At 43.9% G+C, this 23,154-nt stretch overlaps 4 protein-coding genes and 1 non-coding gene across 5 annotated transcripts; 3 read left to right on the top strand and 2 right to left on the bottom strand.

Annotated features, from left to right (window-relative positions):
* Positions 1 to 768: 768 nt before the first annotated feature.
* Positions 769 to 5,270, top strand: tcp1 (t-complex 1). The gene is made up of 12 exons (XM_030110183.1): positions 769 to 908; positions 1,325 to 1,410; positions 1,681 to 1,809; positions 2,378 to 2,475; positions 2,567 to 2,677; positions 2,790 to 2,971; positions 3,264 to 3,390; positions 3,731 to 3,906; positions 4,015 to 4,138; positions 4,278 to 4,470; positions 4,551 to 4,714; positions 4,854 to 5,270. Exons 1-12 carry the CDS (start codon positions 836 to 838, stop codon positions 5,065 to 5,067), a joined length of 1,677 nt encoding a protein of 558 aa, XP_029966043.1. The 5' UTR covers positions 769 to 835; the 3' UTR covers positions 5,068 to 5,270.
* Positions 1,120 to 1,252, top strand: LOC115402549 (small nucleolar RNA SNORA29). The gene has a single exon (XR_003933144.1). It is a non-coding gene; the product is annotated as a small nucleolar RNA SNORA29 (small nucleolar RNA).
* Positions 5,271 to 5,334: 64 nt separating the features above from the next.
* acat2 (acetyl-CoA acetyltransferase 2) lies at positions 5,335 to 8,764 on the bottom strand. Its single transcript, XM_030110184.1, has 9 exons — positions 8,580 to 8,764; positions 7,716 to 7,850; positions 7,309 to 7,490; positions 7,081 to 7,198; positions 6,855 to 6,998; positions 6,644 to 6,766; positions 6,406 to 6,560; positions 6,166 to 6,276; positions 5,335 to 6,070 (listed from the first exon to the last, which is right to left on the bottom strand). The coding sequence occupies exons 1-9, from the start codon at positions 8,626 to 8,628 to the stop codon at positions 5,900 to 5,902; spliced, it is 1,188 nt and encodes a 395-aa protein (XP_029966044.1). The 5' UTR covers positions 8,629 to 8,764; the 3' UTR covers positions 5,335 to 5,899.
* Positions 8,765 to 9,355: 591 nt separating this feature from the next.
* On the bottom strand, positions 9,356 to 15,580 carry wtap (WT1 associated protein). The gene is made up of 8 exons (XM_030110165.1): positions 15,385 to 15,580; positions 14,813 to 14,850; positions 14,681 to 14,736; positions 14,536 to 14,594; positions 14,293 to 14,420; positions 12,959 to 13,137; positions 10,491 to 10,645; positions 9,356 to 10,372 (listed from the first exon to the last, which is right to left on the bottom strand). Exons 2-8 carry the CDS (start codon positions 14,840 to 14,842, stop codon positions 9,714 to 9,716), a joined length of 1,266 nt encoding a protein of 421 aa, XP_029966025.1. The 5' UTR covers positions 14,843 to 14,850; positions 15,385 to 15,580; the 3' UTR covers positions 9,356 to 9,713.
* A 1,733-nt stretch (positions 15,581 to 17,313) lies between these two features.
* sod2 (superoxide dismutase 2, mitochondrial) lies at positions 17,314 to 20,514 on the top strand (the record flags this gene model as incomplete). Its single annotated transcript, XM_030110534.1, has 5 exons — positions 17,314 to 17,402; positions 17,955 to 18,160; positions 18,690 to 18,806; positions 19,182 to 19,361; positions 19,922 to 20,514. Coding segments are annotated over 5 exons (738 nt in total), but the record flags the coding sequence as incomplete, so codon positions are not given.
* Positions 20,515 to 23,154: the final 2,640 nt, after the last annotated feature.

Genomic DNA, 23,154 nt, shown 5'->3' on the forward strand with positions numbered 1-23,154 from the left:
TTAGAAAATCCTGCTTCAAATGTGTGTTGAAGCTAGTTTTTGTATTGATTTTATTATAATTACATTGTAAAAACCTGTATATAGTAATGCAGTAGTTAATAATATAATAATGCAATAGCAACATGACAGACTTGAGAGGATTTCTGAGGACTTTTCTCATCTCAGCTGCTCCAGCGGAGCCCTCAGTGGTTGTCCGCCAACTTCTTCTATAATGTTCAGTTTAAGTGAACAACAAGTCAGAATGCAATAAAACTCAAATTCATAACTTAAATTTAAATAACATTAAAAGTGGGCTGTACCTGGTCGTGCACCAGTCACTTCAAGTGGCTCCCCTGTGGCCTGTGACTCCATAGTGTGATCTTTGTGAGGATGAAAGTAAATACCAGAATCACCGGCAGTCCGACACCATGTGGTTTTCAAGGTTCATCCCTAAACCAAATCACAAAGCCACAACAAAATTATTATCTCACACCAAACTTAAAATACAAGATAATATATTCTTCATAAATATTCTTCACTCCCTTCGGTATTGTATAACGGTAATAAATGCAACTCTTCAAATTCGACACCAGGGGGCGCGTGCATGCCGACTAACTGCATGCTGGGAAATGTAGTCTTTCCTTAACATAGTTTTAATATAACAACTGGTTGTAGATTAACTTTAATTTGGGGTGTTGAATTTAAGTTCCATTGCACAAATAATAATTATTATACAGCAAAGTCAAAGATTTTTTTAAAAAAAATCCGTTTTCTTTCTCGAAGCTTCTGCTGCACACCGGTTTACCCACAGTGCACCGCGCCTGCTCCTTTCTTCTCGGTTGTGTGGTGGTCCAAGATGTCGCTGCTGGATGGCCCGTTAAATGTGCTCGGCCAGAGGACGACTGGCGAGTCTGTCCGGACTCAGAATGGTGAGTCGCGATGCCTCTTAGCGTCGAGTGCCGGATAAACCTTGCCGCGCCGCTCGAGCGTCTTTACAGGCCGGAAAGAGATAGCTCATGCTGCACGAAGCGCACGTGCGGCTAATGTGCTAATGCTTGCTGAGTTCATTGTAACTTCGCGGCTTCCTCTAAAGCGGAATTACCCAGTCCAGAATCAAACCTTCCGATTTGAAACGATGTCAGCCCCATTTCAGTACCTTCCACTCACCGTGACTGGACGGCTATGCTAATGGGGCAGAATAACACTGTCATGATCTGAAGGTGTGGCTGGCTGACTGTGCGCCCCACTCAATGAAATGACAATACATCTATCGAGGATGCAGACATGCGTCGTCTGTGCGCATAGCCACGGTTAAAGAAGAATGCTTTATTCTCGTTGTTTGCAGTCATGGCAGCGGCATCCATCGCCAACATCGTCAAGAGCTCCCTCGGACCCGTTGGCCTCGACAAGATGCTGGTGGACGACATCGGGGTTTGTTTCTCCTTACTGCTTGTATCGCTGCAGCCTCAAAGCAAATGATCTCTCTGGGAAATTGCTGCTGCCTTTTATGATTATGCGTCATGGGTGGTTCACTGTAGCTACATCCTCCTGTGAAATTTATAATCTGTTAGACCTGGCAGTTTAAACCTTTTCCCATCATCAAATCCATCTTTTGAGTTGTTTTGACCTTATTTTCCACAGTTCAGGGTATAATGTACTTGTTTATACACTAATTGCTTCCTTACGTTTCATGTCTGGCAGGATGTGACCATCACCAATGACGGAGCGACCATCCTGAAGCTGCTGGAGGTGGAGCACCCAGCGGCCAAGGTCCTGTGTGAGCTGGCCGATCTTCAAGACAAGGAGGTCGGAGACGGGACGACGTCTGTGGTGAGTGACATGTTGCTGTGCAACTCTTCGTCAGATCACACAGGGAATGAGGTAACTGTCAGCTCTGTGGCAGATACATTTTATGACCTGAATATTATGATGTGGTTCAGAATTGCTGTTTAAATCCCTGAGCTGCACTTGTGGTTCTGCTGAGGCCATTTCCAGAAACATTCTATAAAGACGCCAGTTTGTTTGCCATCACCTGGACTGTAACTGCATCTGAACAATTATACTAGATGGTAGGTTGACTGATTCAATAAACTAAAGCTTTTGCGGTCACGTGATCTCGCTGTCTGAAATTGCAATTTCGATCAGAAAACGATAAATTGTTCAGCCCTTGTGAAACGATCCTGTTTTAGTACTATACATCTGCCTCTTGTCCCAGATGTGTGGCTATGCTAACAGGAAAAAGAAACTGTCCATCACAGTCTGAAGGTGTGCAGCAGCCTCATTCCTGCTACTCCTAATGAAGTGATGGGACACTGTGTGATCATAACAATGTCTCTGTGGCAGAAACTGAAGCAGGCCCCTGATTTTTTTTTCTGTCATACTGTACTTTTAACTTTAGGTGATAATCGCAGCAGAATTGCTGAAAAGTGCCGACGAGCTGGTGAAGCAGAGGATTCACCCCACCTCTGTCATCAGCGGATACCGCCTGGCATGCAAGTAAGATCATTTCAGCCCTGAGCAGAGTCTAATGCACAGCTGGAGAATAGGATGTTGATTTGTCCATTCTTCTGGTTAATTTGTCTTGCAGAGAAGCAGTGCGCTACATCAATGAGAATCTCACCATTGGGACAGATGACTTGGGGAGGGAGTGCCTCATCAACGCAGCCAAGACTTCCATGTCATCCAAAATCATCGGAGTGTATCCTGACTGTGTGTTTTTTGGACATTATCCTGGGCTCTCATTTCATTCGTGTGCAGAATGGTGTCGGTGTTATCTCCTGCATGTTTCTGCCTTGACCCGAGTTCCTCAGTGACGCAGATTTCTTCGCTGACATGGTGGTGGATGCCGCCATGGCCGTTAAGTTTGTAGACAGCAAGGGTGTCGCCAAATATCCCATCAACTCGGTGAACGTGCTGAAGGCTCATGGACGCAGCCAGAAGGAGAGTTTCCTGGTCAACGGATATGCGCTGAACTGCACAGTTGGCTCCCAAGGTGCGTGTGTGTGTCTGTGGTCACAGAAACAACTGCTTTGCACCAGTCGGTCTGCTGCCCATCACACTCCCATTTAAATTTGCTGCTATGTCTCGCTTCGTGGTGTATGCAGTGATACGCGTGGGAGACATTAATCTGGCTTTGAAAGGAAATGATTGTCATAGTTTCTACTATGGCACTTCTTTGGGCCAGACATTAAACTCATAACTCAAATGTAGAAATTCTGTGTTGTTGTTTTCCCTTATCCTCTGGGCAGTTATTTATGTATTTCTCCTTTTCTGGTGTTTTTAAGGCATGGTGAAACGTATTGTGAACGCTAAGATTGCTTGCCTGGACTTCAGCCTGCAGAAGACCAAAATGAAAATGGGAGTTCAGGTCATAATCAGTGACCCGGAGAAGCTCGACCAGATCAGACAGAGGTGGGTCAAGCAGAATCTTTGTTGTTCCACGTTTCGCCTCCATCCCATTTAAATTTGCTGTGGTTCGGAACCAGTCGTTCACACAGTGATACGCGTGGGAGAAAACAAAAGCAGCCACGTGTCAGGCAGCAGCTCCCAGTGAGCTGCAGGACCACTGTTGTTGGCTGGACATGAGCAATCTGCGAAGTGTGTGTGTGTGTGTGTGTGTGTGCTGGAGCTGGCTGATAGTTTTAGCAGAGGTTGTTATGACTGTTATTTATCTCTGTGTATTCTGTCAGTACTTTTCCCCCTCCTCAGATAGTCCTACAGTGTATTTATTCTTTGGGTTTGTCGGTTCCAGGGAATCTGATATCACCAAGGAGAGGATCCAAAAGATTTTGGCTGCAGGTGCGAATGTCATCCTGACCACCGGTGGCATCGACGACATGTGTCTGAAGTATTTTGTCGACGTGGGAGCAATGGCAGTCCGACGGGTGCTGAAGAGAGACCTCAAGCGGATCGCCAAGGCAACAGGAGGTAGGAAAGAAGTCTTTGTACCTTTTCTGCTTTGGTTTATTTCTGTCTTCATTTTAGAGTTTGCACCGATGCAAACATTTGACTGGAGCTGCTCTGTTTTGTTCTCAGCAACCGTCTGCCCATCCCTGACCAACCTGGAGGGAGAGGAGTCGTTTGAGGCCACGATGCTCGGTCAGGCGGAGGAGGTGGTGCAGGAGCGCGTCTGTGACGACGAGCTCATGCTCGTCAAGAAGTAAGAGATATAAAGGCTGCTTTGTTTTCCTTTAACTGTTAGTGAAGCAGAAATCACCCAAGTTTAGCCTAAAGTCCTTCATGTTTCAATGCGTTGCCAAGTTACTGTTTCCACACACTGAAACGGTTGATGTGCGCAGCACCAAAGCACGAACATCAGCCTCCATCATCCTGCGCGGAGCCAATGACTTCATGTGTGACGAGATGGAGCGTTCGCTGCACGACGCTCTGTGTGTGGTGAAGAGGGTGCTGGAGTCGAAGTCGGTGGTGCCTGGAGGAGGCGCTGTGGAGGCGGCCCTGTCCATCTACCTGGAGAACTACGCCACCAGCATGGTGAGGCCCTCTGCAGGGAAAACATCAGGCGTGCTGCTGATGGGGTTCTGGTTTGTTACTGATCAGCAATGCCTCTGCAGGGCTCCAGAGAGCAGCTGGCCATTGCCGAGTTCGCCCGATCCCTCCTCGTCATCCCCAAGACGCTGGCCGTGAACGCAGCACAGGACTCCACTGACCTGGTGGCCAAGCTCCGGGCTTTCCACAACGAGGCTCAGGTCAATCCTGAGCGCAAGAACCTCAAGTGGTGAGTTTGAGTTTGTCACTACACATGCAACATGGATTTGACTGCTCAGCTGACTTCTACTGTTGCATTTCTGTGTAGTTACAGTGCTGCGGTCACGTGTAGCATGAGTTTATATAAATTTCTCACTCGTGTTCTGTAGGATTGGTCTGGACTTGGTGAACGGCAAGCCCAGAGACAACCGTCAGGCCGGCGTGTACGAGCCCACCATGGTCAAGACGAAGAGCCTGAAGTTTGCCACTGAGGCCGCCATCACCATCCTCCGCATCGACGACCTGATCAAGCTGTTCCCGGAGCAGAAGGAGGGCGGCCAGTCGTACCAGGACGCCGTGCACTCCGGCTCTCTGGAGGGTTAGGAGTCTGCCTTCGCGTCCGGTTAGGTTCAACGTCTGTATTTATACATATGGAGCGCTTCGTGGCTGCCGCTCTAGTGTAGGCTGCGCACTTTGCCTGTTTACTTCTCTCCTGCTTCAAGAGGATCTGTACGTGACTGTTTTTCTTTTGGACACTTAAATAAACCTCCAATGGTTGTAAATGACCGTTGATTTGTTAATTCAAACCGGTTACCTGTAGTCGTCTTTATTTAAGATAATGAGAATCTGTTCACAACACTGGATTATAAGTCTTTATTACATCCAAGAGATTCCAGGAAAATGTTTTCAACATTCAGACTCGTACAGGAAGCACTACATTAGAGAAGGCTGGCATGTTTAACTGTAAGCACTGAGCTGCAGACTGAGGCACGATCAGAAGGAAGGTACAGTCATTTCTGATGGGGACTGAAAGGAATGTTTAAGTTAAAATTTTATCCAAACTGTATCATAAGTTGAAGTATGCACACATACATTTCAAGTTTCTCATTAAAAGCAGCTGATTTCATAAGACAACCATCCATATTGTTTGTAGTGTGACACTAGTACAGTAGATCTAAGCTTTTACACATTAGCTGCTAAGCTAAGACACTGAAATGTTAACGATGCTCATGACAACGCTGAATTGACAAGGAGTTCACAGTGAGATTGGCAAGCTTCCATTGGTTAGGATCATACCAGACAGTGACTGAGAAGCCAGGTAAACGTTGCATTACTGAGATTTCACCCTGAAGTGTAAACAAATTTAATTATCCCTTATTCATTGAAAAAAAAAAAAATACTAGTGCAATCTGTTCAGCAGCATGAGGTATTCGTCTCAAACCCTCTCCACACACATGGCGATGCCCATCCCTCCTCCGATACAGAGCGCCGCCACGCCTTTCCGTCCTCCGGTCCTCTGCAGGGCGTGCAGCAGGGTCACCAACACCCTGCAGCCAGACATACCGAGGGGGTGACCCAGAGAAATGGCACCGCCGCTCACGTTGACCTGAGGGGGAGTTAAAGGACAAACATCAGTTTCCAATGCAGAGAATTCCATGACATTAGGATTAAAATGTCAGTGTTATCATGTGAAGGAGATACCTTGTCTCCATCCAGGCCGAGCTCTTTCACTATAGCAATAGCCACTGCCGCGAATGCTTCATTGATCTCGAACAGGTCCACCTGGTCCAGCTGCCAGCCGGCTTTCTCAACCTGAGCAAGACAGTGAAATGCTTCAAACACAAGTTAAAAGGGAAAAAAGTTTTCCCTTCAGTCCAAAAATATATATGAGGACATCACTGGGGACAGAAAAAGGATGATTGGATGGATTTAATATCTCACTGCGCTCCTGATGGCTGGGATTGGCCCGGTCCCCATGATGGCAGGGTCGAGGCCGGCTTGAGCCCACGATACGATCTTTGCCATTGGTTTTAAACCGCGCCTCGCCGCCTCCGACTGGCTCATGAGGACGGTCGCTGCGGCTCCGTCATTGATACCTGAAAGAGGACCAAAGCGGTTTGAATGTGTAGAGTTGAGCCAAACGGGACTTCGCCCTGCGGTTCGTGAGCGGCTCTGGAACCTGAGGCGTTTCCGGCCGTGACGGTGCCGCTGCTGTCCTTGATGAAGCACGGCTTGAGTTTGGACATGCTGTCCAGGTTGCTTCCATGGCGAGGAAACTCATCCGTCTTCACCTCCATGGGACCTGAAGGTAAGACAAATGTTCTGAGACTATTAGCAGGTGAAAGACAGCCTGATCGTGACATCTTAAGAGGCTAAACCTTCAGTCTTACCCTTTCTGGAAGGTACCATAATGGGGACAATCTCCTGATCAAAATGTCCCGCCTTCTGCGACGCCTCCGCCCTGTTCTGAGACTGCACTGCCAACCGGTCCTGCTCCTCCCGACTGATGTCCCACTGCTTGGCCACATTCTCAGCTGGTGAAATGTGGCAAGACCGTCGTGAGAAGTGCGATCATCACAGCTGACTGATGTACGAAACTATGGAAGAGACGCAGACCTGTGATTCCCATGTGGTAGCCATGGAAAGCGTCAATCAGGCCGTCGGCCACTATCGAGTCCTGCAGGGAAGCGTCGCCCATCTTCACGCCAGCTCTCATGTGCACGGTATGAGGTGCCTGAGACACAGAAGCAATGGTTCACACCCATGAAATATCTGAACACATCAGTCAAAAAAAAAGCATGTCATGATTTCAAGCGTACAGCCAAAGACTGCTTCATTCCCTACCCGGCTCATGCTCTCCATGCCCCCGGCGACCACCACAGTGGACTCCCCCATGAGGATGGACTGAGCTCCCAGACACAGAGCCTTCAGCCCCGAGCCGCACACCATCTGGCAGCTCCACGCCGGGACAGGGTAGGGAATTCCTGCCCCAACGCTGGCCTGACGCGCTGGATTCTGCCCCTGACCTAAAGGACAAGACCAGTCAGCTTTTAAAAATAAGGGATAATAATCCATATAGACTTATAGATAATACTTTATTAAACCTGAAGAAATTTAATATTTTCTCCCACTTATAGAACAATCAATAATGAAAACAGATGTAGTTACACATTAGGTCTGCACTGTTTGTTTACTGGAATAATAATGAAAAAGAAAAAGTAGAATCAAGACCCAGGTTGATGAACTTTTACCTGCAGTGAGGACATGTCCCATGATAACCTCAGAAACCTCTTCAGGCTTCACTTTGGCACGATTCAAAACGTCCTTGATCACCGCTGAGCACAGGTCATGAAGAGGCACGGTGGACAGAGCGCCGTTCAATGACCCTGTGGAAAAATTATATCATTTGATAAATCAAGTGTCAACTCTTTGATATTTTGTTGAGTAAAAAGACATGGACCGCTGTTAGAAGATGAAACAACCAGATACTGTTGCTTTGTTGAGTAGCAATTCCTTCAACACTGACATTTCAATGTATCTTATCCCACAGCCTCTCATACACTATGTGCTGTACTCAGATGAGAGACAATGACTCAATATAGTAAAAAAAAGTTACATTTTATGACCCAAGATGTCCCATAAGACAAATCCTTTACAAATCTTTTAATTTCAAGTTAGATTTGTTGCGGTGATTGGCAAAAGTTTTGATGAAACTCCAGTGTTTAATCCAACAAACTCAATCATCCGAGGTGTGGAAACACACGGACATGTTGCAGACAGCCAATAGCAGCGGACTCGTGCTCCGTGGCACTATGACCTCTCAGCCAATCAGCGGCCGGAGAACGCTTCAGGACACTAAACGGACCAATCACAGCCCTGCATGATCCCGACGTGCCTAATGAAGGACGTCGACCACTTTGCTAAATTAAAAATGAGAAAAATTGCAAGTAAATAGAGTTTCTCTGTCAAGAACTATGTCCAAGAAAAAAATAAAACAGCTACTGCGATTCTTCATTGTCAATACATCGTTGTTGGCGTGCCAAGAGCAGCCGTAGAGAATCGATGTTAGAAAAAACGTGTTTTAATGAATGGACGGAAGAAGTCTTTAACTTTACCGATCGGTGTCCGGGCAGCGGAGACGATGACAACTCGCTCAGGGTTCATCTTGAAGACACGGGTGAGTGGAGCCTGCTTCTAGCCGTTTGTTTCCCTCCTGACTGTCCCAAACTGACGGGCTGTGTGACAGCGCGGCCGTGTTGACACTGCCTCTTCGACACGGGACGGCTCAGTCCGCCCAACACACAGCTGCAGGGAACCACAGCGCCACCGCGTGTCCCGGAAGAAGAACAACAACGCCTTCATGTCGAGAGTTAAACCAACAGTAATGTGAACTCACACAATTCATCATCATCACTTTTATTTTGATTGCACTTTAGCTTTTTTTCTTCGTTTATCACAAATCTTTTTTTTTGTGATAATTCCTGCTTATGCAGGTATATACTCCACCCTCTCCATGCTTCAGGATTGATATCTATTTTGTAGATTATCCATCATGTTTTACTGAAAGGAATTTTATAAAATGAGTGGTAATAGTATTTTATTGGGTTTATGCTGTGTTCACTTCAGCAATTTTTTGGAGATTCTACAGTAGAAAGAGTGTATTGGTGCCTAGCAAAAATAGGTTTCTCTCTCTAGCATTAAAAATCTTTATTGGTATTTGGTCAGTACATGAAAAGGACTGAAGTCAGAATATGAACATCGCATATGAACTTACAATTCAACAATTTTTTTTTCAAACAAATTGCCAATGAAAAACAAAATTAAAATTGCACTAATAAAACAAAAAGGCCCACATCTAATAAAAAAAAAAAAAAAAACTTCAATTTTTTGGAGCTAATTTAGTGAATTTTACTGACTTTTGACGATGAGTTACAACACCAGATGCCAAATCTTCAGTGTCAAGCACTCAAACAAGAACAGCATAGACGTGCTCAAAGAAACATCAGAATGAAACGTACTAGTTTTAAATCAGACATCCACGCAATTTAACTCTAACATTAACCCATTCTTGTTATTTCCCTGTTTAGCAACACAAGTGTGACAAAGGCATCACGATAGGCAGGGGGAAAAGGGTGAAAACAAACATCTTGAAGAGCAGTGCTATGTTACAGACTATGCAATTGTTGCCTTGTTTGTATACTGTATAAAAAAAAAGAAAAAGAAAGGAGGACAGTACATGTCAAAGTACATTACAAAACTCCACTGTCGCCTGTGCTGGAGTCCAGGCCGTTCTGAGCGTGCCGTGACCTTGCAGTCCTGGTGCCCTTGCTCACCAGGGCGGCCTTGTCCTCGTGGGGGTCGGTGGTGGAGTCCGTGTCATTCGAGTGCTGAGTCAATGACGTCTCGCTGCCCGTCGGCGAGTCCACGCTCTCGTACCCGGCGCTCAGCTGGTTCCCGAAACCCGCGGGTCCTCCGACCCTCCCGGCAGCAGTCTGACCCCCCGGCGCCTCCTCCGAGTGGTTGGACAGTTTGGTCTCGGCTTCGCCGGGGCTGGACACCATGGGGGACATGGGGAAGTCCTCCTCGGTGCTGCTGACCTCCCGGTACAGGCTGGGCGTGGTGGTCTCGCTTCTCTGGGACGAGTTGCCGTTGCTTGGCCCGTTGGAGACCCTTCCATAGTCTTTGCCCTGGTGTTCGGACGGCGCGCCGGCCTGCTCGGGCTGGGCGGGCGGCTCGGCGGACGAGCCCGGGGCGGCGGGCGAAGTCCTACTGGGTCCTGCACCGGATGGACCCCCCTGAGGCTGAGACAGCTGCTGCCGGGTCTCCTTCAGCTGCTGCTGCAGAACCAGGATGGTGCTCTGCATCCCCTCCACCTCCTCATCCAGCTGGATGATGAAGTCATTCAGCTCTGTGGGGCATCACACACAAAATAAAAGCCAAAAATTTAATCCGGTCACTGGATCAGATGCGTGCGAGTGACATGCATTCACACTTGACCAAGCTGTGTGTTTTTTTTTCAAGCTCACCATCTTGACTGCTCTTGAGCTCCTCGCTGTACTTCTTCTGCAGGGCCAGCTCGGCCTCCAGCTGTGCGATGCGGCCCTGGGACAGCTGCCGGCCCAGCTCCTGGTTTTCCTGAATCAGCATTCGGCACTTGGCCATCAGCTTTTTCCCCGTTTGGCTGGAAGGGAAACGAGTCTCACATCACACAGTGAACCACGAGGCAAACAGAGCTGGCAAAGAAACACAACTGGTCCACTCCAGTTGTCTCACCGCATTCCCATTTTGGAAAAAAAGTTAACACAGACTGCTCCACCTGGTCAGCCCTAAACAACTGTTGCCACAGTGCTTGTGTCAATCAAGACTGCAACAGCGATAAGATGATTAGGAACTCACACCATTCAGTCAAACCCTGTGCAAATACACATCAAGAGTTTCTTCTTAAATATTTTAAGTACAAATAAGACTTTTCCATGGAAGAAGTGGAATTTAAGTCCACATGAGGATTAAAAGACAGCAGTCCTCAGTATTGATGAACTCCAATCAAATCTGCACCATCATGTCTACAGGCGTTAATGTATCTGGTGTTACTCCACCACATCCTGTATTTTTTTTTTTCTTTGAATCAAATGAGCAATGAGCTTGTCACTGCTAAATATTTCATCTCAAATCCCCTTGCTACACCACTGGGTGTGAAGAACAAGCAGAATGAAACATGTGACAGAAGCATGACTTGCTACAGGAAAGAAAGAAAAAACCAAAAAAATAAAAACCTCAATACTTGACTATGATGGGAAAAAAGACAATGCTTCAGGCTCGGTCATCACTTTCAATACATCAAGAGGAAGTGTTTGAACAGTGAAGTCAAACTGTCGATGGTTCTACCTCCATCCAGCACACCTGTCCATTTTACATTCCCACTTTAAAAAGCCACAAATGGATGATTTTTTTTTTTTTTAACAACAGTTTTATAACTGTCAGCATTTAGTCTATGACCCTGATGGAAATCATCCTGCTGGAGGACATTGAAAACTTTAACATTAGAGGAGAATAACTCAGTAATTGAACCCTATAAAGGCAAAAAATGGCTGAAGTTCTTACAGTAGCTCAGAAACATGATCAAAATTATACCTGGACATTTACATAAAAGCCTATTAACCAATAACTTATCAAGTGCTTCCAGCACTGTGCTCTCGTAATGACACTACCTGTTCTAATCTTTAGTGTCAAATCTGAGGTTAAATCAGGAAATCAGAACAGATTCAATGAGGATGTGAACAGTGAAGAGCTGTGCTTTACAGTTGAACAGTGAGTAACCAGCTACTGGTGTAAAGGGCTGAGGGAGAAATTGGTCAATGACAAAATTACACACAAATACAAAAAAATACAAAGTCATCAACCCAGAACGCGACTTGTAAAAAGACATTTTCATACACAACTCATAAAAAACAGGATTTGGTGCACCTACAGCGGTGTGTTTCAAAATCTGAGAAGTTAAGCAAGAATTAAATCATTGTAAAAACTTGTGCAAATGTTTGCACAGGAAAATACAGTGAAGGCCAACGAGGCGTATTGATTTACTCACTCACACACACATGCACACACGCACATACACACCCACACTCTGTAGTCAGTGTTTGTTTCAGAGAAACAAGCCAGAAATCAAATTAAATTCCAATGAAAATAAACAAGTCACAAAATAAAACATGTAAATACACTCTACCGTGTGCAGGCCCGTGCTCAGAGGCACAGGCGACCGGACCCTCGTGCCTCTGTGGACCATGGATATGGCTCCGCTCACAGTCTTAATCAGTCATTTCTAGTGGCTCTTCCCTCCCCGAGAGTCTTACTTTTAGATCCTAGACACTTTCCTCATGTTACTGGGATGAATCTAGACTGTCCAAAAGGTCTTTACAGTTTTCAGGCAGACTAGCCGGTATTTGTGTGGCGTGATCCACAGTTAAAGTGTCTTTAAAACGCAAGTATGGGGATTGTCTTTAAAACGTTCAATTGCTGTTTTAGGCTAGGGATGCTCCCTGCCTGACTCAAAGCTCCACCATAACCCCCCTCTATCATATCTGTGAGCTGCTTGCTTTGAGCTGGGGGGGGCCGGGGGGCGGGCGGGGAGGGCACATCCACGTCGGGAAGTGGGTGACCACCTCTTCGGGAACAGTCCGGACTCCTTCAGGCCCTTGGACGGTGAGGGGGACACGAGGGGGAGAGCTGAAACACAAGTGTCACCTGACCATACTGTCTTTTTTTTTTCTTTAGATTATGTGATATGTAGCTGGCACGGTGCGAGAGTACAAAAACAGTTTTGTTCTGCAGTGACTGGCTTTCTGTCAAGTCTGAGTTGCATGGTGAATACAGCATTTGTCAGCCTTTCCCCCCCACCATTGTTCCTGCATGCCTGCAGTGAGAGTGAGGGTGGAGGGGGGCGTGAGGAAGTCTTGACTTTTTTTTGAAGGGGGGGAGTTATTTTGATCGTCTTTACCTATCAGGTGTAAATTTCCAGGCACTCAGTTCATTTTGGGCCTGCTCCAGTTTGTCTTTAGTCTGTTCCAGTTCAGCCTTCATTTTGAGGAAAAACAAGTTGATGGCCGGGTCCACCATGGATGACCGCAGTTGGGCTGCACTCGGCTGCTGGACTTGCTTGAGGTACTGGATCTGGGTCTGCAGCGTTGAAGAAAATACACATTAGTGACGGGGGAACGTTTCTTCTGAAGAACACAGTTGAATAAACATGCTAAAAGTGAAACCATCATGCTGTGACAGCCAATCAAATCTGAACGTTTGCAAGGTTTCTCTCTCCAAATTCGAATGGCAGAAAGTGAATAGTTTAAGGACATTGCTAATGTTACACTCAGCTCCTAAAGGCTGCTGAACAGAAAGGTCAATCCAGGTCGTCACTGGTCCAACTTATGTGATCCAACTTTTAATCCTTGCTGTTCAGATGAGACCAAAACAAAGGCAATCCATGCATGCTGTGCTTTCTATGTTTATAGTCAATAAATTTTGAGCAGTTCCTACAATTAAATCCAGATAATCTCAAGACAAATTACTTGGATCTATGAATAATTATATTAAATGTTTGAAATTTTACAATGACAAGTATATCAGAATAGTCCAAACCAAACTGAACTCATCTGTTAGACAGTATTGGAAAAAGGTACAGCTAATATGACACCAGAGCAAACAGTTCAGTATTTAAACTACTCCGTTGGAACAGGTTTTACAATTCGGTTGTTAAAACCAACAAGGGTTCAAGAGGATTAAATTCTGTCCGCGTGGACTGAACTCATCTTAGCTGTTCTTTAAGAATGGCATGTGCTGCTATAAAGCCACTACTGATCCACCGAGCTGTCAATCTGATAAGAGCGCGGAATGCCCTGCTTGACACACTTTACCTTTAGCCTACTTTCCATGATCCTGGATGACTACAAGGTGCAGTGCAGGGCTGCATCAGTGTCAATTAACAACCTGGCAAATAATTAGAGGATACCAGTCCAGACATGACACTAGTAATATCAGTGAAAACACTACTTTATTCAATGGCTGTTGTTTCTTGTTGAGTACTGTTGCTTATCTTTGTTTATAGCAATTCTTTAACAACTAGTCTGCGGCTGATTTCATGCATAATGATCACTGTCTGCAGCACACTGCTAATAGATAATGTGAAGGAGACAGCAGGTCATGATCTCAGAATGTTTATTTTTACTCATCAACCTTTCTGCTAGAGGAGATCAATAATAATTTATTGATTACTTTAAGTACTCCCACTTTGAGGCTTAGTATAGGCCGGATAGCCGGAGCAGACACGATACGTACTGTGCACTCTTGCATCTCCTGCTCCTTTGTGGCAAGTCTCATGACCAAGATGTTCTCCCTGCGCGCAGACTCCTGCTGTTGCTGCTTGAGTTTCTCCTCCGACTCCTTCAGCCCCGGCACATCGTTGGCTGAGGCAGCAAAGAGAACAAGAAAAACAAATCAGATGAAAGCTCCCCGGTAAAATACGAAGTCAGAATACCCAAATTAATATTTCCACTGCATGTATTTTATAGGGATACTTACAACACAGTTCTGAATACTTGGCCTCCAGGACCTGGACATACGCTTCATGCTGTTTCCATCTGAAAAGAGTAGAGTGTGTGTGAACAGCAGAACCAAAATAGACCCGTGTACCCCCCCTCAGTTTGACAACAGAGCTGTTATCTACCTGGTACAGAGCTCCTCTCTGGTCAGGGTCTTCATGTCAGACTCACTGAGGCGAACCTGGAGAAAAGAAGCACATTAAACACAGCAGTAGCCGAGGAGATCACACACTGCCTGAACTGGATATCACTCTCACCTTCTTGGGCAGAGGCTCCTCGTTGGTCATGGTGAACACTAGGAGTGGAAAAAAAAGTACAAATTCATCAGTGCTTGCTGGTGTTGTGCGTGTCGTGAAGGCAGCGCCGCATCAAATGAAGCGCTGCGTGCACGCAGCAAAAAAAAAAAAAAAAAGAAAGAAAAAAAGAAAAAAAAAAACAGCTAAATGCTAGACTTTCAAATGAAAACAATACAGGCCAACTATGTACCAGAGTGAGAAAATATGCACATTAGTGGTTAGTAGGAGGTGTGGAGCTGCTGTTAGCTGGTTGACGGTTATGTGAAGAAAACAAGCTAACAGGGCTTCACAGCTGCTCCTAACATTTAGCATCCGCGGGATAAATATATACGGACAATGAAAATGTGGGCTGAAGCGACAATAATTCCTCCGCGTTCAGCCTGGCAGCGTGCAATTCTTGGCTGTGTTTTCGGCTCCTTGTTATCACAAAATGGCGGTGAAGGAAACGACTCCCTCCCTTGCGCTCCTTTTCCTGAAACTAGCGGGCTCTGGGGCTGCAGGTTTCGGGCCTGCTGCCGCGGGGTAACACGTACCAGAGCCGGTTCTTTCGACGTTTCTGGAACCTCTCGGCTTAACCGGCTGATTCGGAGCGATCGATGTGCAGCAGCGTTGGATATTAGCCGTGGATTTAGATGTGGCAGACTCTCCTCGGCGTGGTGACCATCCTCTTCCTCTCCGATGGCAGCGCAGAGCAGAATGATCTGACTGGATGATCCGCTGCGCCGCAGAGCGCCGCCACAGAGACAGGAGGGTGGACAGACCTCTCACTCCTCCCCGGTCTGCTGCCCCTCCACAGAGGAAGGAGGACGGAAAGACCTCTCACTTCGCAGCACTTTCTGGATCCCAAACAAATGTAGGAGAGAGTTCTTAATCATATCCTCAACTTTTTTCTGCAGATCTGCGACCATCCCCTTTTTGATGTTTTGTTTGCATTTCAAGGGAGTGTGCAGGAGAAAAAAAAAAAAACATCCCTCCAAAATAATATTTGTACTTGATAATATAATGTCTATAATATGAATAATATTCCTTAATTTAATTTAATTTAATTTAATTTAATTTAATTTAATTTAATTTAATTTAATTTAATTTAATTTAATTTAATTTAATTCTGAACAAAACACAAAATAAAAAAAATTGTCAAATTTTTTTAACACAGCTTCCAGTTGTTACACATCTGGAGTGAAAGTCACTTTTTTCATTCTTAGAGATCACACAAGCAACACATAAAAAGGCCAATTCCCATCTAACTTTGGGTGACTGCAGGGTGTGCCCTGGGCAGGTCACCAGTCCATCACAGGACAAACACAGAGAGACAAACAATCACACTCACATAGTCATTCACACCAGTTACCTCTCTGAGGAACCCCACACACACACCCAGACAACAAACTTGAAACCGAAAGACTTGGTTATTTGAACTCACATGCTTCTTGCTGTGAGGTGAGAGAGCATTAACCACTAGAACTCATTCAAAGTATCAGATTTTAATTTATTAGTGGTTATTGTCTATGAGACAGTGAATTGAATAGAGAAACTGAGACACTAAAAAAGCTACTTCACCAAATACATGCAGTGATCTGTCCTTATTTATTAGTTTGTTGTCTTGGGAAAAAAAACACTGTTAATTCCTGCATATAAATGGTGTATTTGAAGAACTTCTTTGACCAAGCAATGTTCAAGTTTTAGCTCTCTGCTGAGTCCGTTGAAAAGTTTGGGAAAAGTGTGCTAAAGTGACAGTGACATAAGTTGAACCTAAAATGATGGATGTTACTTTCTGTGGTGTCTGCTTGAACTTTATCATTTATGTTTATGTTTAGCTAGTCCATTTCACTTGCACTTTTTTTAAACTCCCGTGGAAATGCATGAGTGGAAAATTTGAATGGGCAATGACCAAAGTGGAATGTTACTTTAATCATATTAAAAATGTAAATGTTTGTGTGTCCTTGTCCAAATAGCTCTTGAACTTCCTGGGCGCCCCTTTTCACTGAAGTATCTTAACCATATCGTCGCAGTTGATTTTTAAACTAACATATGGATAAAATAATAAAATTCCCCTTCCAATGCCTTACAAACGTCACCATAACATAAAAAAAGTTGAAAATATTTAACGTGTACTACTCCAACAATGCATACTGTGAAGATTAATTTAAATTCAATCCACCTGCAAAAGGTTGAAATGACAGTTAAAGAACTTTTACTAAACAAGAAAAGCCTGGAGCAGGGAGATTTTCAAAATGATTCTGAAGAGGGGTGGAAATTAAACATGCAAGGAATCATTTAAATAAATCAAGATAATGAAATGTCTTAATGGCAAATTTTGTAGTACAACCAGATATTTTTAATGGTGTATAAATAAATGTCTTTGTTGCTTTCCTGGATATTTATTTTTATCGTGTCACATTTAAATGAACACCCCTATTTAAGCGAATATGGTACGGCCGCCTGCTCCGTCAACTTGAAATTGCACATTTCAAGGGCAGCCAACACCAGCGTGTTTCCATCGAACCTTCTCAACTATGAGCATGCTGTGCAGAGTGAGCCAAATCCGCAGGTAAAGTGGACATTAACAGTCTGTGCGCTGTTTAAAATAGCCAGGAGGAAGACGCTTGATTTATGTTATTGGAAGTTGTTGGTGAACTTGATGCAGTTGTCTTTTTCAGAGCTAACAGTCAGCTAGCCAGAATGCTAACATAGTTTAGCAGCTCAGCTAGGTTAGCGTGCTGTGGCGCACCAAATAAATGGATTTATTTAATCACCACATGGTCATGTGTTAATAAGCTTCCGTGTCAAGTTAAAAACGCACTCGTGCAATATGTGGACACATTGGCGTTTATTTAGTTTGCCTTGTCGACTTTAAAATACACACACATGCCAGGTAAATACTGAATCAACACCAAACACTGAGGTCACGTCCAGTCAGCTGCTAAACGCTTATCAAATTGTTGAAACTCTGACTACAAAACCTAGCTGAATCTGGCCATTGTGTTCTGATAAGCCACTCAGCAACAAGGGTTTTAAAAAGGGATCACTCCTCTGCTTGTCTAAAACCTGTGGACCTGCCTGTCAGGCATCTGACCAGTTCATCTCATTTGTGCCCTTTCAGGTGTGCAGCCAGCCTCAGCCAAGCTGTTAACCAGGTGGCTGCGTCGAGGCAGAAGCACACCCTCCCAGATTTGACCTACGACTATGGAGCCCTGGAGCCCCACATCTGTGCCGAGATCATGCAGCTGCACCACAGCAAACATCATGCCACTTATGTCAACAACCTCAACGTCACAGAGGAGAAATATCAGGAGGCACTTGCAAAAGGTATACATGCATTCATAAGAAGAACTTGGCTTTACCCAACTCCAACTATATCACAGTCTCCCAAGCCAATGCATCCTGAATGTGGCTATTGTAGACATTAAAACTTTTAATACAAGATGTGTCGGAACCAATATAACTAAGTACAATACAACAGCACACAGTATACCAGCAAGCAAAGTTAAGATGAACAAGGACATGTGCATTTTCTATTTGTACATTTTATTGCTATATTTCATGGACGGCTGTGGTTTGACAGTTTAGCTTGTTGGACTGGTTTGGATGTGTGTTGATGAGAGATATGAGAATAAAGGATGTTGGAAGTAGAGCTGTTAGATAAAGAGGATGACTTGAGAGAAGATATGTAGTGATGTAGGAAATGCTTGGTTTACAGTTGAAGTTGCATGAGTTAGGGTGACATGGGGCTAAATGTTCTGCTGTGGACCCTGACAGGAGATAAAGTTCCAGACTTTTAATACCAGATTTTAGAATTTGACTCTTTCTGAATTGATGTTTTTGACTTGTTTTGTAGGAGATGTAACGGCTCAGGTCGCCCTTCAACCTGCTCTGAAGTTTAATGGCGGTGGCCACATCAATCACACGATCTTCTGGACTAACCTGTGTCCAAATGGAGGGGGAGAGCCTCAAGGTAAGAAGCATCTGCATTGAGCTGAATGTTTATCCAAATTCTGCCAGTACATTTGAACTTTAGGTGCATGAGTGTTGAATTTCATCAGGAATACAAATTACTGTTAATGCTGATGTCAGCAATGTCACATGTTAAACACAGGTTCATGTTTGTCTAAACCATTTACTAAGTATGTGCATCAGTCAGTGATATTTTTTTACAAACACAGTTTGAAGTGTTTTTGTGCCCTCTAGTGGTGAGTACCATAATAGGCTACCATGAATGATGCAAGCTTAGACAAATCCTCACTATTATTCAAGTGTGTAGACATGCTCCTGCCTCCTGACTTTAAAATAAGTTAAACCTGGAAGGTCCAATCTATGTCATATGTTGCAGGTGAGCTGATGGAGGCCATCAAGCGGGACTTTGGTTCTTTCCAGAAGATGAAAGACAAGATGTCTGCAGCCACAGTGGCAGTGCAGGGCTCAGGCTGGGGCTGGCTGGGTTACGATAAGGAGAGTGGAAGACTTCGAATTGCGGCTTGTGCAAACCAAGATCCCCTGCAGGGGACAACAGGTCAGTTCAGCTCTGGATTACAAATTACTTTTGACTTTCTACCTATGTATTTGTTTGGTCATCAATGATGGATGATATTATTGACACATTATAAACACAAATCCAACCCAACTTTTAATCTAGAAATTTTATGGCCATGCATTAGTTTTTCAGCTTTACCCTCCCATCTTTTTATTTTTATCGTGTTTTCAGTTTCGTCCCCATGGACTACTTGTAGTGTCTTTTCTCCTCATTGCATTTCTGTCAAATTTGTTACTTTAAAAGTACCTGTTCATGAATAACAAACTGCTCATGTTTTGTTCAACATTACTTTGGGTGCATTTGTTTCAACACATAACATGATAATAAGAGCTTTTGTTTGTAATCTGAGTACTGGGTGGGGTTCATTGTGAACATTTAAGGAGCAGGGTCAGTTTGAAAACATCCGAAATGCCAGCGCAGTAGAGTCAGACCTGCCTATAACATTACTTTTTGTAGGTCTTCTTTAATTTTTTGACATTGCCCTTAAAAGTACACCTCTTGAAGTTTCTTTGACCGTCAATTGTTTTTCTCTCTCTCAGGTCTCGTCCCTCTCCTCGGTATTGATGTGTGGGAGCACGCTTATTACCTCCAATACAAGAACGTGCGCCCCGACTACGTCAAAGCCATCTGGAATGTTATCAATTGGGAGAATGTTAGCGAGCGACTTCAGACTGCCAAAAAGTAAAAATAATGCTCAGACACCCCCAAAAAACCTTTTTCTCCTTGACCTTGGTTAAATAGTAATTGCAAATAATTTACAGTTTAACCTCACTCGAGTATCTGGTTGGTGACATTAATTGTAATCGTACTTCTAACAGTTCCAAACTGGGAAGGTTGGTGCTGCCGTAGTCTCTGAAACAATCTTTCTGGTGGACACACACATTAAACCAAGTATGGACATTATTTGCAAGTACTTTTTCATCTCGGGTCATTTCAGCGCACAACAGATCACCTTCAGCCTCAAGGCTTGCTTCTGTCACCCACATCCTAAAACATGGGTGGCTAAATTAGGTGTTAAATAATCAATATGCATCTTTAGTGAGCTGTTTGTCAGGTTATGTTGCACTAAAATGGGACATTGTATTTGCAGTCCATGTTTTTGATGTATTATAATAAAATTTATTGAATTTCAGATGTGCCAGCTTTCATTTGTTCCAGAAAATTAGTTATTAAATACAGTCATTACTTACCCGTTTTGGTAAATTACATTGACTTCAAAAGTTGCTCCCAACAGTAACTAGCTTATTTTTTTGGTGTGTGTGAGGTTGGCTGTTTTCAAAATGAGTTTGTGTGGATTAATGTAAATTCTACCAATTGGGTGATGTTCTAAAATCTGAATTTTATTAGCTTTTCAGTGAAACTGATCCAGTAAGTAATTGGAATGAGAAGAAGCAGAAGCCCGAACCGCTACCAACTTTAGGACATTCTTCAAAACAGTTCATATTTAGGCCGAGGTTTAGATTAATGTCACAATTAATACATGTAGATGGTAATGTCACTGATACATCTTTCATACTGCTGTCAGGACTGACTTCAGTGTTGAGGAGTTTGGATGTAGTTTGAAGAGTTTGATTACAGGGATGTTAAATAGCACACATAGTCTTGAAACAGATTTTTTTTTTGAAAATAATAGCATTAAAATCAAATGATTCTCGGAGGTATTAAAAGTTTCTGTGATTTCAGTCTCTTGCAAAAATACAAACCTGTTTCCTTTGAAGTTCAGTCAGCGCATTTACAGTGTAGCATTAATGGTGTTAAAAAGCATTACATTTTACCTAATGATTCTATAGAAACCCTGAAAATAGAGTATATTTGTGTTACTTGGCTACAAGAGTAGTACATGGGAAAGAAGTGGCTGTAGAATTACATATTCCAAGTTGTTACAGCATGTGAATGTATTAAAAGGAAGTCTGTTGATGCTGGTGGCCGTGGAGTGCCCAAGTTTACTCTTAAGCTTTCACCAAATTTGGAGAGGAAAGCAAGTTAATTAGAAGCTGAGTCAACTTCAAGAAGTTCTTTCTGGCTGCAGTTTCAGCTTTCATCTAACATGGTAGAATTGATGGATATCACTTGTTTATCTGAAGTTTTTTTCCCTTTTGTTAAGGGTTTCTTCTTTAAACCTCTGCCAAGATGGCCTCAGTCCACTCATGATCTCTGCAGGTAACTGGTGCCCTCTGTAGAATCACATTCTTTCGGGTAAAGTGAAATCACCTCTGTTAGATGAGGACTTGAAAGCAACAGCTGTGATTTATTTTATCCAGAAGAGGGCAGTATTTCTCCAGGTTTTCTCTTGAGCGTCCTGTGTTTCTTTGCCTTTTAATCAAATGCGTTTACCTACAAATAGAAAAAGAATTGTACAAATATGGTAATGACTCCAAGACTCCTTAATTTATAAACAGAGCAGTATTTTAAAGTGAACCTGTGTATGACACTTAAAGTTCAACAATGGAGGTTGATGTGAGCACACTATCAAGGACAAGTGTACTGCAACCTCACAAATCACTCCCAGCTGCTCCATCCCTCCTCCAGGTGTCTCTCCTCTTCCTGTATGGAATCACCACTGATCAGTCTGAAGGCCACAGTTCAGAGACCTTTTCATTTTCCTGATGACGGTGTCGTGATGTTAAGGTGAGCTGGTTTTCCGGATCTCTGTGAATTTAGCCACATGGTGACCAGACTCGTTGCACACTCGCACGGTGTATAATTGGGCAGCAAAGTTGAAGTACTGTGAAAAGAAAGGAAAGACGTGGTCAAGTGTGCCTTGATTAGCGTCAATGTCTGGCTGTAAAAACTGTTCCTGAGTCTGTCTGTAACCTCAGTGCCCTGCGCCTCCTCCAATAAGAATAAATACATAATTTAATGTTGTCTTTGCAAATGCACTGCTGATTAATAGGCTTGGATTGACTCCAGTGTTCCAAATACAACAAGATCCAAATGTACTCCACAGGCCCTCCAAGGCCTTAAAGGCCCTAAATATTACAGTAGGACTCATTCAGCCATGAACAGCAAAGACTGCCTTCAATTTTTTTTCAGCACAACAAACTCAGGTATTAGCGTTTGCGAGACGTCGCCTGCTTTTATAAACAGAAGTTTCCCCATTTATCAGGTGATGAATTTTTTAAACGTGGCCTACTTTTGCTTTGCCTCGTCTACAACTCATAAAAAAAGATGGAAGTCGCTCAGGATGTAGTTTCTTTAACCTTTGGAAGAGAAGAGAGGAAAATATTGGGCAAATGTTAAACACCTGTTTTAAAGATCTGTCTTTATTCCTTATTCACTGACTTTTTCGAGTTGTGGTGCCTTTTCTTAGAAAACCGAGGCTGAAATCCCCGTCACAGCAAAGCCCTGAAAGTGACACCCTGTCTAAACTGTATTGCCATGTAATTCCAGTGGTTGCTCCTGTTTGGTATGACGGGGAAAGAGACGTAGATGTGCACAGTCTAACTGGGAATTTTCATGCTTTTATTAAAATGTCTTGAAATACGTAGATCCACGCCAATGCAAAATTGCACTGTTAGCTATTTAATAGGATGGATTGATTGTGGAGAGTTAATTCCCCCTGGAAAAGAGTCTTCACTGTTTTATTACCTTCATTCACTTACAAAACACCGGAGACGATGTCCCAGCTTTTACAGTTTTTATGTCTTCCAGGTCAGAGGTTGGTGGTTGGATCCCTCTTCTTGTCTTCTTCCATGTTTACAAGTGTCCTTGATCAAGACACTGAACCCTATAAACTGCTCCCAATGCTCAAGCTGAGATCGGGTTCCCTGTG

This window comes from Salarias fasciatus, chromosome 15, assembly GCF_902148845.1.
Source record: "Salarias fasciatus chromosome 15, fSalaFa1.1, whole genome shotgun sequence".
Classification (NCBI taxonomy): domain Eukaryota; kingdom Metazoa; phylum Chordata; class Actinopteri; order Blenniiformes; family Blenniidae; genus Salarias; species Salarias fasciatus.

Coding starts and splice junctions, on each gene's coding strand:
- tcp1 (XM_030110183.1), top strand. CDS start 836: ATGTCGCTGCTGGATGGCCCGTTAAATGTGCTCGGCCAGAGGACGACT. Junction 1,810..2,377: donor GAGACGGGACGACGTCTGTG/GTGAGTGACATG, acceptor TTTTAACTTTAG/GTGATAATCGCAGCAGAATT. Junction 2,476..2,566: donor GGATACCGCCTGGCATGCAA/GTAAGATCATTT, acceptor TTTGTCTTGCAG/AGAAGCAGTGCGCTACATCA.
- acat2 (XM_030110184.1), bottom strand. CDS start 8,628: ATGAACCCTGAGCGAGTTGTCATCGTCTCCGCTGCCCGGACACCGATC. Junction 7,491..7,715: donor GGGACATGTCCTCACTGCAG/GTAAAAGTTCAT, acceptor CTTGTCCTTTAG/GTCAGGGGCAGAATCCAGCG. Junction 6,277..6,405: donor TCCCAGCCATCAGGAGCGCA/GTGAGATATTAA, acceptor TGTCTTGCTCAG/GTTGAGAAAGCCGGCTGGCA.
- wtap (XM_030110165.1), bottom strand. CDS start 14,842: ATGACCAACGAGGAGCCTCTGCCCAAGAAG. Junction 14,421..14,535: donor CAAGTATTCAGAACTGTGTT/GTAAGTATCCCT, acceptor TTGCTGCCTCAG/CCAACGATGTGCCGGGGCTG. Junction 10,373..10,490: donor GCTCAAGAGCAGTCAAGATG/GTGAGCTTGAAA, acceptor GATGCCCCACAG/AGCTGAATGACTTCATCATC.